General features: G+C 37.4%; 1 protein-coding gene and 1 long non-coding RNA gene across 3 annotated transcripts; one reads left to right on the top strand and one right to left on the bottom strand.

Annotated features, from left to right (window-relative positions):
- Nucleotides 1-4,816: 4,816 nt before the first annotated feature.
- Nucleotides 4,817-8,084, top strand: LOC133738538 (uncharacterized). 2 transcript variants are annotated; one of them, XR_009860154.1, is made up of 5 exons: nucleotides 4,817-5,090; nucleotides 6,298-6,369; nucleotides 6,669-6,729; nucleotides 6,939-7,059; nucleotides 7,816-8,084. It is a non-coding gene; the product is annotated as an uncharacterized LOC133738538 (long non-coding RNA). The 2 variants fall into 2 exon arrangements; XR_009860153.1 differs by having other exon boundaries at nucleotides 4,825-5,051.
- Nucleotides 8,085-8,344: 260 nt separating this feature from the next.
- Nucleotides 8,345-15,412, bottom strand: LOC133738537 (BEL1-like homeodomain protein 6). The gene is made up of 6 exons (XM_062166093.1): nucleotides 15,044-15,412; nucleotides 14,660-14,925; nucleotides 12,912-13,881; nucleotides 10,653-11,032; nucleotides 10,477-10,537; nucleotides 8,345-9,343 (listed from the first exon to the last, which is right to left on the bottom strand). The coding sequence occupies exons 3-6, from the start codon at nucleotides 13,812-13,814 to the stop codon at nucleotides 8,675-8,677; spliced, it is 2,013 nt and encodes a 670-aa protein (XP_062022077.1). The 5' UTR covers nucleotides 13,815-13,881; nucleotides 14,660-14,925; nucleotides 15,044-15,412; the 3' UTR covers nucleotides 8,345-8,674.
- Nucleotides 15,413-15,799: the final 387 nt, after the last annotated feature.

The raw sequence follows: 15,799 nt of genomic DNA on the forward strand, positions 1-15,799 counted from the left end.
CAAGTCCTCATAAATCCTATACTCGAACGAGGTATCCCGACGAGATAATTAAAGGGTAGCTCCCTTACATAAGCCAAGATCCAATCCCTTACATCAAAATCTTCGCCCCGAGCGAGGTACCCCCAGGGGGTAAGTCAAGGTCTAGTCCCTTCCTTTTGAGTCATCTCACCTTCCGAGCATTGGAAGTGGAGGGTGAGAGGTCATGCGCGTACCCGTTGACTCATGAGTCCCGCGTACCCGTTGACTCGTGAGACTCCCAAAGAAGAGTGGAGCATGGGAGTGGATGGTGCGGGGTGTGCACGTACCCGCTGACTCGTGAAAGTCCTAGAGAAGTGTAAGGCTTAAGAGTGGAGGGTGCAGGGTGTGCACGTACCCGCTGACTCGTAGTACCCGCTGATGCCTCGGAGGTCCGGAGAAGAGTGAAGCTTGGGCGTAGAGGGTGGGGTATCCTGCGCGTACCCGACTCGTAGTACCTCTTGACTCCTCGGAGGTCCGGACCCAAGGTCGGAGGCACAGACCCTCCTTCTAGCGCCAATGTTTCTATGTGAGAATACAGGAACTAAGTATGAAGCAAGATAGAGAGAGAGAGAAAGAGAAAGATGGCACTGCATGTATAGTGGTTCACCTTGCACATGAGGCAGGGCTACGTCCACTTAGAGATTCTACTAAGAGTGAGGTCAAGTAGCCTTTGTAGTGATACAAAAGTGGGGATCATGGATCCCATCCTTTTCTAAGAATGGGAGGACTTCCTTTTATAGCTAAAGGAAGTCCCATTCTATTCTACATTTCTGATGTGGGACACAAGGCACATATTGCTTCTCTTGAAGCCTTTTGGAGAGCATGGGAGGGTGGCCTCCCGACGAGATACCGGCAACTTCCACCACAGTGAGGTAGCTCAGGTGTCGGTCTACCGAATGCATGTCGTAGGCAGGACTAACCATGTCGCGGGGCCCACCTACGAGGTCGTTGCTTATGTTTGGCGGTATGTAATATAAGTGGTATCAACAATGACAACATTGACCGCTTGAATATCCATTCCTCTTGTAAATGGATCAATGCAAACAAGATTTCTGCATGCACCATTACGGAAGTCATGGAATACTCTGTTACAATGGTCTTGTAGCATCTTTTCATGAATATAAAAGCATGAATAGCCCAGTTCTGTAATTTTCTTGGCCAATAACTCCACCTGATTCAGATTGGTTTGGTCGTGGCAGTAGGATTATCATAACAACAAGAGATAAGCGTCTGTTGATTGTTCACGAAGTCAATCCTATATACAAGGCCAAGAACTAGATCATCATACTTCAATTTAAATCCTATATAATAGTATCGCTACCTCTGCTAATCCAGTCATACAAGTTTAACACAACACCTAACTCTGATCAAGTAACACCAGAATCTCCTTAAGTAATGCTTAATCAATAAGTTTTGCTTGATAAAGAAAATAAACATTAGCTCTATTGTAATGCTGAGCCTAAGTGATTGTAAACACTTGACCTCAAATCTGATCAACTAAAACAAAATCAAGCATGTGTTTTGTTTCTTCTGAATCAAACTCTAAATAGAACCAAACATAGAGGCATCTCTACCAGTAAAATTATTAGTACAAAATGCAGATAAACATAACAAACAACCCAAACATTTTTTATCTACTCAAGCATTACATCCGGACATCTAGCTTACAACCCAACTTCCCTTGGTACAAAAACATGACTGTAGACCAATTTAAAAGAAAAATCTTGAAACTAAAAGAGTGGCAAAACCAAATCTTTTCAATCTAAACTACTTGGACTCTTAGTAAACCAAAGAACATATACCCAAACTTTTGGAGCAATTAACTCCAAGCTCTTTTCGTCTCCAGTCAACTCCAGACTGCCCAATCTGAAAAGCATAACAAAATCAACAGTTCAAACTCAAGGTGACCATACAAATCATACAATAAAGCAATTAAAACCAAAATTGCATAGCTCACAATTTCAATTGGCACAAAGATTGGAAGGAAGCAAGAGAGAACATACCCAAGCTGGACTTGACTTTCTCCATAAATTCACTGTTCTTGAAGCCACCCACAATAAAAACGAAGCCAAATTTAAGTCAAACCCATCTTGGGGTTTAAGCTACACCAATTAAACCCAGAACCCAGAAATGAATGCACACTCTATATACATAGGTGGTGAAGAACAGGGAAACTTACAGAGAGGTGACCGTGGGGTTCAAATTCACAGCGGTATGAGACTGCTTCAAAGGTTTTGATCCGACAGTAGTTGCACAACCTGCTAATGCTCCACTGATGGAATGGTGCTGAGCAAATTGATAAAAAATTCAATTTTGGTAAGCAAACCCTCTTCTCTTAATGATAGTATAGATATAAGTATCTGTAGACCAAAAACGTTTTTTAAAAAAAAAAGAGAATGGAATGATGGGCTTTGCATTTTCGGGTGTAGTAGTCATCTTCGAGGAACTAATATCGCATAATCTTTTATTTAAAAAAAAAAACACAAAAAAAAATAAAAATTAAAAATAACTCTCTCAATCAGTGATTGTCAACTTTATTTCTATGTTCAGGCGTGCTGAGCTTTTTAGTCTACATTAAATTGATAATACGTATCTGAGATTGCCCAGCAATTTAATGATTACTAATTAGGCCCCCTCCCCGTCTATTTTTTTTTTTTTTTTTTTTGAAAGGCCCGTCTTTCTTTGTAAGTAGGATTGAAAAGAGAAGGAAAAAAGAAAAAGGAGTGTTGATGTGGCATATGTCACATCATTTGAAACTCATATTTGGTAAATGAGATATGTAGCACGTATTTTTCTAATTACTAAACGGTTACTATTTTTATTGTAACCCACGATGGTGGGTCATGTTTATGTTGTTACCTACATTCTTGGTATATTAATGGATTGTCAAATGTTAACCCCTTCTTTAAAAAAAAAAAAAAAGGGTTACCGTTTTATTTAATAGAGTAAATATGAGAGTAATAAATCCTTGATTTTAAAATAGAGAGATTCATATACATAATTCTGTTGTTAATATTTGAATGTAGACTGATTCTCATTTATATATAAAAGGTAAGAAAGTTAGGATCCGTCCATATACAATATAAAAACATAGTTTCATGTTTTTTTTTTTTTTTTTTTTGTGAGAATTCTTTCTTCCTAATTACCTCTAAACTTTCTTGAATTGCGTGGATTCAATAATTAATACTCTCTTTTCGGTTAACTTCCACCCCCCCCCCCCCCTCCTATATAAACCATGCATATATTATTATCTCATCATATATCATGGGCGCTTACTACCTCTTGCCAATCGTTGCTCTTCTCTTTCCTCTCCTAGCCATCGCGGATGTTGGCGGCAGCCGCCTTGCTTGGAAGCCCATAACGAACCTTAGTGACCCTCATGTGATTGAGGTCGGAAAGTTTGCGGTTGCCCAGAACCGCAAGGAGACTCACAAACTGTATCACTTCCGGACGGTGTTAGGGGCCGACTACCGGGAGCCGCAACCAGGGGTCGTTACTTTTCGACTCATCATCGCTGGCTCGGATATACTCCTTGATTTTCTTAAATTTAACACCTCCGTGACAGAAAATACATCCAGAAAGCATATGAAGTTGGACTACTTTACTCTATATGAAAAAAATTAATATGGGAGATTGGGAGGCATGATTTCAGAATTTACATCTTTTCGATATTATACTATCTTGGCAACGTACTTTTCTGATCTTCTGTCTTCATATAATAAAACTTGGAATTTTTTCTGATGAGTGATGATTAATTAGTCTTTGTTTTGTGCGATTTTTATGAAGAACTAAACTCTGACTTGATTGAATGGCATTGTGAATGTTAACATGTTTGCAAAGCTAGGCTAGTGCTTCTCTCATCGAGCACCAACAACGTCAACTGTGGCTTCATTTCTCAAAGCTTTCGAAAACATGGGGAATTTAGAAGCTTAATTTAATCTGCTAATTAACATCAATAAAGGTTTCAAGTGTTTACATTTTAGAAAATTAGGACTCCCTGCCACATTTAAATTTTCAATTAAAATTCGAGTCAATTTCTTCTTTTCATAGTTTCAATACTTTAACTAGTTGCCAACTTAACTATTTTCCATTTTCGGACCAATGAGTCACCCCTGCACATTTGAACTCACCTGAAATGCTCTTGACCCTCTGAACCTTATGGTAGAGTTTGTGGCCTCATTGACTGGGGAGAATTTTCTTGGCATCTAGATCCTATCAGGCATTCTTTTCTATTATGGAAGGCAAGGCTATTGAATCTATCCCAATTTCAAGAGTTTGGGAGCAAGATATATAGACTAATCTGGCCCTATGAGAAGAATGGTGCGCATATAACCATCACAGGTGGTCGAGTTGGTAAGAGCTTGCTGGTGTGGTAACCCGACACTTGGGTTCGAATCCCGCCGATGCTTATTAAAATTAAATCCCAATCCATTCTTGATGGCCAGAAGAGGAAGCGTTTATAAGAATGGTGTGTATACTGTAAAGTCTGATTACCATAAATTTCATATTGACATAAAACAACCTCTCTGCAGTCAAGTATCATCCCCAATAAGGTTTGGAAGGTAATTTGGTCTTTTGAGGTAGAGCAATGATAAAGCATTTTTTACGGAAAGCTTGTGTTGATGTAGTTGCTGGTTATGGCAAATTATACTATATACGAAAGGCCGGTTTGGGTGGGTACTGTTACTACTATTCATAAGGTCTTGAAAAGTCGCTTTTGCCCTTGCTTTTGGATTCATGTGTACCGACCTGCAAATCTGGAAACCTCTATTTACGCCGACCTATTCCACCGACAAAGCCCTCTATCAACATCTAGAAGCCTCTATCGAATAGAGCATGGAGCCTCTATATATACCGAAATTCGGTGATTGTTTCAGGTTGCCACAGAAAGTGCAGAAATCCATCAAGCAAATAATCGTAGCCCACCAGTGTACACCCTTCTACTGAGTTACTGAGCCAAATCTTTAGAGTGAAATAGAGAGAGAGAGAGAGAGAGATTCAGGGAAGGGGATTGTCACCTCATCATCTCAGCGGTTAGTTCTTTCTGAGCCGATTTGCCTTCGAATTTCTGGGTTATTGTTATCAGTTTTTGATTTGATCTGTTGAATATTTGGGCTTTTCTATTCTGATGTTGTTTACAATCTTGATATGATATATAGTGAAAGGGAGATAGTTTTGATAGAGTTTTTGTTGTGGTTGGTTTTGAATTGATAATATGAGTTCTTGAAGTTTCAATCTTTATTGCTTTGGATCGTTCCTCATTTCGTTTGTTTAGATTTTGGTGAAAGACGTATGAGATTGAATAAAGTTATTAATGAATCAATTCACATTTTGGTTTGAATTTTATGTGCTTCCCTCTGATCATATTCGTACTTCTGAATCTGTGTAATCATCTATGGACCATAAAGATCATATTCATTTAGTTGGTTGAATGAAAAAAAACCTGAACGAGACCTGCTTTAGTATTAACAAAATATGTCATACTTCATTTGTTAACTACCATATACATCATTAATTTGATCAATATTTGATATTATTTCTACTATTCATGTTAGGAATCTAAGTTGGCTTGCATTCAAATTGAAATCTGATTTTGTGGACAATGGTGTTTACTTTCTTCCAGTAACATGTCCTAATTTGTTAACTAATGTGATTTGTCCTATTCCATTGTTCAATCATTTTGTTCTCTCAGAATATATATATATATATATATATATATATATATATATATATATATATATATATATATATATATATATATATATATATATATACGGAGGCGTTCCAAAGAGGACGTCCGCACTTTCGTTAAAGTGCGGACGGCGCTGCTGCAGCTCGGCTCGGGGGGCGACGGAGCGGCGGGGGTTGCCGGAAGGACGCCAGGGGTCGGGCGGAGAGGTCTGCAGTCGGTGGAGTCGCCGCCGACGTCGTTGCCGCGCTGCCCAGAAAACCTGCAGTTGCAGGTCGGGTTGCTGCCCAGAACCTGCAACTCGGACCTCCTCCGACCTCGAACGCTGCCCAGACCCGTCCGCCAAGCCTCCGGCCTCCGTCCGCCAAGCCCCGAGCCGCCGTCGCCGCCTGGAAAGCCTCCGCTGCGTCGCCGTCCGCACTTTAGCAAAGTACGGACGTCCGCTTTGGAACGGGCCTGTATATGTATATATATATATATATATATATATATATATATATATATATATATATATATACACTCAACTATTTTTCATATTGAGTTATAATTTTTTCTGTTTTCATTTTATGAATTGAATTTATTGTATGCAGATTAGGTAGCATTTGAGGTGTTGTCAATTGTGAAGCTGCTGCTGCTGCTGACATTCCAATTATCTTTCTCAGGTTGGTTGTCTATATTTATCTATATATTTTGAAGTCGAGCCAATAATGACACTGACAAAGATTCTTATGCCTTTAGTCCTAGATCAATTGTACATGGGATTGATTAGTTAGAAACTTAGAATAATTGAAAACAAGGTAAAAGAAGCTGCTTAGATATAAATGCACAACAAAAATTGTTTGCACTTTAATATAATAGCAGACGCCAGCTATGGCATAAACAACGAAGATGCTTACTTTATTAGTTTGTAGTTTGGTCATAACGTAAATTCTTTGACACTTCTATTTGCTTTACTGTGTAGGCCCAACAAAAGAGCTCCTCCTAAGTTAGTCGAACTTCAGTTGATTAACCCTTGAGTCAAGGTTCAGTTACTTTCTATTTATTTTTGTTGTTAATTTAATTATATCTCTGGATTTACCTTTATGGTTTGTGTGTGAATTTCATTATTGTTTTCTTTAGGTTTTTCAGATCTGACCTTAAAATAGAAAGGCTTCTGTTTTTTTGGTGCTGTTGATTTGTTATTGAATATAATGCTGTAAAAAATTTGATTATATTATATGTATCACTGCAGTGATGGCATCTTCGAGTAGGACGAAGCGAGTGGAAAGATTGTTTGGAGGGACTAAATGTAATAGTATGTTTTTTGCGTGGAGATGAATTGGATCAAGTTGATTCAAAGAGATGGAAAAGAAGTGAGTATATTTTCTTATGTTATTTGCTATCTGAAATGAGCATTGGTTTTATATTTGTTTGAATTCAATGAAAGTTCACTGCGTATATTGGGCTCTGGTGGTTATGGTTTGATGTTTTGTTTTTGTTTTTTATTTTTTTATTTTATTTTTTTTATTATGTTGTTATTTTTATTTTTTGTTTTGTTGTTTTTTGGTTTTGTTTTGGATGGGTTTGTTTTTAAGTTTAATTTTGCTTTCGAATTGTTTAGGGAGTTCATTTGTTTGTGGGTAGCTTTTGAGTATTTGTATCGATAATGTGCACATTCTTGGTGAATTGTGAACACACTGCTTTGGGCCATATTGCTAATTAATGTTTCATACTAACTTTGATTTGTTTATCAGAATATAAGCCTTTGATTGTTTTAACAATAACTGTATTTAGGGGATGATTTGCTATTGATTCATAGAATACGCTACGGATCATAGATGCAGTGAGAAGGTCTACATCTGGATTTAGTTTATGGCTTATGTGTCTTACTCAACTGCTTAACATGTAATAAGATAGAGATTTATATTTAACTGAATTAAAGAAATTAAAAGAGATGGTACTGTTTTAGCCAGAGCAGGTCTTATGAGAACTTGAAAGCAGGTGGTAACTGTATTAAAAAAAAAAAAAAAGTCTTTGAATGTAAAACAATATCTTCCCAAATTCATTACTTGGTTTCTTAACGCTACTTTTTATTACTGAAATCCTCTAATAAACACTATCTTTTGCAGCATTCGATAATGCATCCAAGGAATAGCAGCCGTCAAAGACTTCTGATACACCAAGTTTCACACCAATTTATTCATTGTAATCAGAACATTTCCATTTTGTACAAACCAAACCCTTTATGTAAAATATTATGGAATACAATGTAAACAAATGAAATCCCGCAGCAAAGCACGGGCAAATCTTTCTAGTTTATTCAAAAGAAGGGTTGCTCGTTCTCCTCTGTCCAATTTGTACGATATTTTCTGAGTTTATCGAGCATGCTTTGTTCTTATGTCCTTGGACTAGAGGTGTTTGGTTCTCTATTCCTCTGGGGTACAAAATTCGATCATGCATCAATTACTTTTCTTGATGATTGGATTGTAAATGTTTTTGAAAAATAGGCGTTTTTTTTTTTTTTTTTTGAGAGAATGAAGAATAAGCAGTTAATAAGGGCTTATCGAGTAATGTGCCCTGGTGGTTTGGTTTTACTGCATGGTCAAGTTGGAAAACAGAACGAGAATAATAGGACTGAAAGACTTGGCAATATTGTAATAACAGTCAGACAATTCCAAGGAAGCTTTATTATTACAAACTATATATAATTTCTTGTTTTCTTTTTCTCTTCAATACCATCACCAACAGTTGGCCGGCATTGGTTGTACATTTTCCCTTGCACAAATTAAACAAATAATATGCATCTTATCTTTACAAATATGCTGAGCTTCATCAAGTTCTTCATATATTACAACTGTATCTTTTATGTTTCGAGGAGAACAGTCTTTCCTTTCAAAACTTGCAAGCAAGTCAAAACCCTAACACTATCTTTTGTCTTCTCCCCCTAAGAATCAACAGAACCAATGTGGATATGCAATGAAGCATCTTTCACACTACGAAATCGCGTAATAGATGGGAGGAACCAAATCTGTGCTGCTGGTCGAAATCTGCGGTCTCTGACCCGACGGAAGAGGCTGCTGCATTGTACAAATCATCATCTCTCATGGCAACAAAACTGTGAGGAGTCCCACTAGAGATAGGAATGTTACCACCATCACAATGCTGCAACCCCAATGTTAGAGACACGCCGCTTCCACTTCCAAACCTCCCCAACTCCGGCATGTGGTATGCAGCCATAAACCTTTCGCTGCTCCTATCAGACTGAACCATTCCATCAGTAAAGAAACTACTTTCATCCATGCCAGTTCTTTCTCCCTGCCTAAGCTTCACTAGCCCAAATTCAGCTTCAGCTTCACGACAAGTCCCATTTTGGAAGCTGGCAGACCCAGTGGATCCAGCCATTTCCACATCATAATGATCAGGTTTGGAGTCCATAAATTGTCCCGTGCTGCATCTATCAGTGCCTGTGGAACTTGCACTAGGTTGCATATCTTCCCCTCCGTCTTCCAAGGTCCTCTTCTCACCTTTTTTGGTTTGGGGTGCATTTTCAGATGAAGAATTAGAGTCCATTTCAGCATCACCAGCCTCTTCTTTGTACATCTCCTCAACCATGGGTTTCCAGAGACGCACCCGTGCATTTATAAACCAGTTTGAGACCTGTGCCGAAATAGAAAAGTACATATATAAACTTCTTGTTCTCAAGTTACATCAATAATGAAAACATTTTTACTCAAAAACTGACATGTTATGATGCTATATGTTTATTGAAATATAAACAGTGAAAACTAACTTCTTTGAATAACTTGATATGGTAATACCATATCCACCAACACTGAAAGTAACAAGAAAGTAATGACTTAATTAGGGTCACATTTGTAGAAAGGACCTGGCTATTTCGTTAACCCTTAATATAGGCAACATTTTTGTTTTTCTCTCTTTTTGGCAAAAAAAAAAAAAAATGGGAATAACCAAAAACCCCTGAGAACGGCAACACGCACATCCTTAAGACATTGCAAGGAAAGCTTTGATATTCAAATTTCCCTCCGCTCACTTAACTGATTTTCCATGGTCTACAGCCTGTGCTGCAAGAACCTCCAGAACGAAAGAACACTATTCTTCTCCCTCTATTGCTGTGCCGTTATTTCTTTAAATTATCATTTTCCTCCATCGACTATAATTTTCAGCAAACTCTCTACCAACTAACTATGTCTCTCCTTTTTTTTTTTTTTTTTTTTTCAAACTAAATTCCACTTTGTATCTCGTTAACCCTTAATATAGGCAACATTTTTGTTTTTCTCTCTTTTTGGCAAAAAAAAAAAAAAATGGGAATAACCAAAAACCCCTGAGAACGGCAACACGCACATCCTTAAGACATTGCAAGGAAAGCTTTGATATTCAAATTTCCCTCCGCTCACTTAACTGATTTTCCATGGTCTACAGCCTGTGCTGCAAGAACCTCCAGAACGAAAGAACACTATTCTTCTCCCTCTATTGCTGTGCCGTTATTTCTTTAAATTATCATTTTCCTCCATCGACTATAATTTTCAGCAAACTCTCTACCAACTAACTATGTCTCTCCTTTTTTTTTTTTTTTTTTTTTCAAACTAAATTCCACTTTGTATCTCTTGAAACTATACATTTTCCTCGATCTCCTGATTTAGCAAGTTAGCAAGGATCAAAGTGGATAAAAACAAATGATTCTATTCCCCGTCAGTCTGTAACGTATGTGAGTCATAACTCTTAGTCTAGCAAGCAAAATGCTACATATAGTACGAATACTTCATCATTACCTGACTTCTGGTCAAGCCTGTCTGCCTTGCTAGCATGATCTTATCAGAATCCTTGGGATAGCTGGCAAATATCAACATTAGATATTAGATTTTGAAGTGAAGAAATCCAGTATATTCAAATAATTAAATTATTATGAAAAAGATTGAGAAAAAAGGTAGAAGTCAAGAGGACATACGGATGAAGGAAATGCTCAAACAGCCATGCTCGCAGAATCGAAACAGAACTTTCTGGCAGACCTCTTTGTGGCCTCCATGCATGTTGCTGCATCATACCAAGCTGCTGAAGGGCTCTCTGCTGCCTGAGCTGCTGATCCACGTAACGGAGGCGAGTAATTCCAACCCCTTTAATGCTTCCTGAAGTACCTTGCTCCCCAAGGCTTTTTTGGGTTGCTCGTATCTGGCCTGTGATTGCATCACGTAAGCATCGAAAGTGGCGAGAAATAGTTTGAAGAGCAACTGCTGTGTATGGTTTAGCTGCCCCACTTCCTGCTATCGCATCAAACGATGATACCACAATCTGCATCTGATGATAATATTGTTTGTACCTTCTATCAACCTGTGATGATGGAAATGTGACCATAATTACACATCATGGAAAATAGAGGAGCTCCAATATAGTGATGTAATCGAACAAGTCATGTATATGAGTTATCAAAAATACACATAATTTTCATAAGAACCTTATATTATGTAGGCATATGGATAAGAGTGACGTGGAATGAAAATAATTTTCTAGAATGAATTCACAACATAAAAAGGAATAGAAGAAATAATAAATAAAAGGAAAATTCTACGTATGACATGCATACAATTGCCTTAAAAGTAGTAAAATGAGTCCTCAAAATAGTAATATTAGTCCTCAAAGTAGTAACATGAGTCCTTAAAGTAGTAAATTTTCTTAGTTACCACATGAGTCCTTAAAGTGGTAAATTTTCTTAGTTTACCATATGACTCCTCAAAATAGTAATATTAGTCCTCAAACTGGTAAAAATAGTTGATGTATGAGAAATGTTAACATACCATAGCTAAAGATATAAACGTAATTAAAAAGGATTAATCAAATCCGTCACATAACTAATATAGGAGCAGAGAATTAAAAAATGGCCAAGTTCCATAGATATCTACACTTCAAAAAGGTACTAATGCTGCATACATCATGCATTTAGTGAAATCTTTTTAGTAACACCTTTGTCAAGTAGTTTATGGAAAAAAGATTTAATAAAGGAAGAACAGCGTGAAAGATCATTGACAAGAGCCAGCACAACATAGTAGTTATAATACTCGAAAAGGGTGGTCACTAGTGACAAGAAAGAAACAAGCTCTTCCTTCTCAAAGTCTTTGAAAGGTTTAACCACAAAGCAATTACAATTATCACATGTGAAATATTTGAATACCAGACTTCTAGAATGGATAGATTCAGCCATTATGTTCAGAATAATCCAAAAGACCACAACTTCCCACTAGAATTCCATACCCAACTTGAGAATTTCCTGTACCAATATGAGAAAGGTCCACAACGATCAAAGCATACACAACAAAATCCTTGAAAAAATGTGGTTGTGTTAATTTTTTAAGGTAACAAAAGCTGCTTCTCACAATCCGCTAAACTAAGAGACCAGACCATCAGAAATCTTATATGAGGAGAACTGATCAAGGAACTTGATAATGTCCTATCACATCAAACGATTGTCAATGTAGGAACTTGTCCAAGAAATCTAATCAATGTGTTTTATTCCTCCATCCCACATCAACAATCGACTTTGATAACTGTGGACAAGTACATCAGCATACAAGGCACCTTGAATGTCCATCAGAATCTTTTTTTTTTTTTTTTTTTTTTGGGGGGGGGAGGGATTGTTGGTTTTCTTAGTGAATTGTTCATCTCCAATAACAAAGAGGAAAAAAGAATTATCCACAAAAGAGAAACACAGTCGCACCAGATATTCAACCATCTTAATTGGCATCTTCATTTGGACTGAATAAGTTTCTTTTGACAACAACTGTTAAACAGATACAGACACCAAATATTTTTAGGCTAATCATCTTTCCCGAATCTATTTGACACAGGGAAAGGTGGTGAGAAAACCTAAAACCAGTGCCACCCGATAAACCAACCATCGCTTGTATACCCTTCTTCTGTTGGTTTCTAACACTAACCCTCAGTTAAAATGTTATACTGGAAGCATTACAATTCCTGCCAAAACTAACGATAAGTGTACAATATAATATCACCTGCTTAATCACACAAAAACATCAGCAGTGATCAAGGCAGGTGATGTAGGAATCTAGTGAAGAAAACTGCAAAAAAGCAACCATAACTGCATGCTAAAAATAAAGATACTTTTATGGTGTTGAACAATATTGTGATCAAATGAGCAAGTTGAACAAATAACTAACCCAAGAAGAGATATAAAACTATAATGCAGTGCTCATACCTCATCTAACATAGACAGAAGCTTAGTCATCTTGTTTTGCAACTCTTGTTTCTCAGCATGTGAAAGCTCACACGATGAATTACTGGCGGACTCTTGGGGGTTTGAAGATTCTCCACTTTCAAGCTCATTCTTTGAACCATCATCACCCTCCTTGAAACTCTTCATCATATGCTCATTTGTGCTTTCGTTCTTCTCCCTGTCATGCTGCTTCAGTGCTTTCTGGACGTTGACAACTTCATCGAGCAGTTGTTGTGCTGCTTTCAGATACTTGGAATTGGGAATGTTCCTTGCAATACTCGACATCCCATATGGAGACAAATCCCCTTTACTTGAATCCGCATTGCCTCCAAGAAAACTAGGTTGCAAATATTCGACATTTCTTGGCTGGTCATCTCTGAAAGAGCCATTCCTGCCCTCACTTGACAGTGATGGATTAGGACTTAAGAATGAAGCAAAACCCATATTGGGATTCCGGTATGACATAGAAGGCACTTGCATTCCTGATGAGAGGCTGAGGGACAATCCCTGGCCTTGCAAGTTCTGTCCGCCATGAAGAATAGCTGCAGAACCATCCATCGGATTCGTAACTAGCATCTCATTTCTACCATCTCTCCATGCATTGAATCCTTGCTCTCCAATACGTGAGCCACCAAGATGTGATAACACATCCTGCTGTTGTGTATTGGAATCCGAAGCCCCCACTGAGGAAACGACTTCAATGCAGTTGTTTTGCTGCTGAGAACTCCCAGCTAATGCATCCGAATATGACCCCGAGTTCATATACATCATCATGTTACCAGGAAGAACAGGTGTTTCTGGATATGAACTAGTTAAAGGTTCCCTTGAATAGAGCATTGGCGTACCGTCCTTTTGATTATTTGAATTAGTATAATAAGTTGCCATATTTGTCTCAACTTCGAAATCTTCTCGCCCAGTTGTATTGACACAGATCACATACTCAACCCAAAAACTGAAAAACAGACAACGGGCACAAGTTCCCATAATTAGTACTTAACACTATAGTTGAGAAGCTAATAAATTTACTCTCACCAGTATTTGAAGAAAAACTACTCAAACATCAAAAATATACTACGTAGATCCCAAGCCATCCTCAGGGAACAAAACAAAAAAAATGATTAGCTATATTTTGATTCAATCAATTAACTGTAAGCAAAACGAACAAGAGCTAATAATTTATATGAATTTCTTAGATTCCAAGGGAGAAACATGGTTTATGAATTACTCTTTTTTATTAAAGGAAATGAAAAAGAAGAGAGGAGTTCAGTTTCCAATAATTAAACGATTACTAATAACCACTAGAAAGGTTGAGAAATTACTCAATTTCTTCATTTACTACAATAAGTGAATGGGTGTAGACAATCTTCCAAGTATATACTATATATGAGCAACAACAACCCAGAAATCTCATGCAAACAAAATCAGAAATCAACCCAACACAGTGAAATTTCCAGTCTAAAACAAAACCATGATCACACAAAAGAAAATTAACAACAACAAAAAATGAATGAAAAACAAAAAGCTTTGCCTCAATTGCCTCAACAAGAAAATTGAAGGGCAAAAAAAAAAAAAGAACAATGGATCATCATATTAAAAAAATAGAAAGACAGAACCAAACCAATTAACTACAACAAAAAATAGAAGAAAAAAATTTGAGACATAAAGAAGCTAAAAGAAAATATTGAAGAGTAAAAGTCAGAAAAGAAATAGTCGAATAAAAAAAAAGGTACCTGGAAACCTGCAACAGTTGTGGGATGTTTGGGGGAACAGGAAAGTCAGTCTTAGAGAACAACACCGGATCGCTTAAACAGAGTCCTCTCAGAACCAAACACTTTCCGATCCCAAGAACAAGTCTTTTATTCAACCAAAGAAACAGAGTATTTTCTGCCCAACAAAACAAGTGAAAGAGTAATAATTCAAAAGGGGCTTGGGAGTTTTTTCACTTTTGCTCTCTCTCTCTCTCTTCTTTGCAATCATACATATTCTCCATCCATTACTGCATCAAAACCCCACGTGAGACTCACACGCACAAACAAAGGAAGAGAGAGAGAGTCTGAAACAGAGTCCGTTTCTCTCTCTATAAAGAAAAACAGAGAAAAGGGGAAGAGTTTCACCCGGTCAGTCACTCAAGGAAAATGATGACTTTGCTTTTTCCAGAATTGGGTTTCTATTTTTGGGCTTTGGTGGGTTTCTTAGCTTTTCTTGGTAGTTTTGCTTTGATAAAAAAAACAAGTTGTTGCTGCTCTGTTACAGATATCTCTGTTTCTTCTTCTCCTTCCTTGTTTCAAAGACTTGAACTTTGATTGATGATGAATCAAGAGTTTGGTTAAGGAGCTCAATCTCTAACTACCAGTTGGTGGACCTAAAACCCTCTCTTAAACCCCCTCCAAATCTCTCTCTCTCTCTCTTTTTCTATCTAACTTCAACCTCTATGGCTGTCTCTCTCATCCATACACATTACACAGCATGGAAGGTCTGGTTTTGCTGCTGCAATATCCACCATATAATTGCATATATTCCAATTTTTTAAAATCATATATTTTTTGTCCTCAGCTTCTAGTCTAAACTTTGCATTTGGTTTTTTGTCTTCAACAATAAATTTATAAAGTCTTTTCTTTGAAATGTAAGAGGTAGGCACCATTAGCAGTAGCCAGTAGGTGCCCATATCACTGTTATTGTCGTTTTGTGCCAACTAATATGATATTTAATTATTTTTGCACCAGTGGTCCCTGTTATCTTTTTGTATTTCTAATAGTTGCCCCTATTGTTAATGATATTGCACATTTGTCTCTATCATCCAAATTCTCTCTCTCTTTCATATTGCTTTAGCTATTGTTTTTATGTGTTTGTTCAATTAGTAGGGACAAACC

Source organism: Rosa rugosa, chromosome 3, assembly GCF_958449725.1.
Source record: "Rosa rugosa chromosome 3, drRosRugo1.1, whole genome shotgun sequence".
In the NCBI taxonomy this organism is placed as follows: domain Eukaryota; kingdom Viridiplantae; phylum Streptophyta; class Magnoliopsida; order Rosales; family Rosaceae; genus Rosa; species Rosa rugosa.

What these genes read in the sequence shown, in the direction of transcription:
- LOC133738537 (XM_062166093.1), bottom strand. Translation starts at nt 13,814, where the DNA reads ATGGCAACTTATTATACTAATTCAAATAATCAAAAGGACGGTACGCCA. An exon ending in TTCTGTCTATGTTAGATGAG is followed by an intron (nt 11,033 to 12,911) that starts GTATGAGCACTG and finishes CCATCATCACAG; the next exon opens with GTTGATAGAAGGTACAAACA. An exon ending in TTTGAGCATTTCCTTCATCC is followed by an intron (nt 10,538 to 10,652) that starts GTATGTCCTCTT and finishes GATATTTGCCAG; the next exon opens with CTATCCCAAGGATTCTGATA.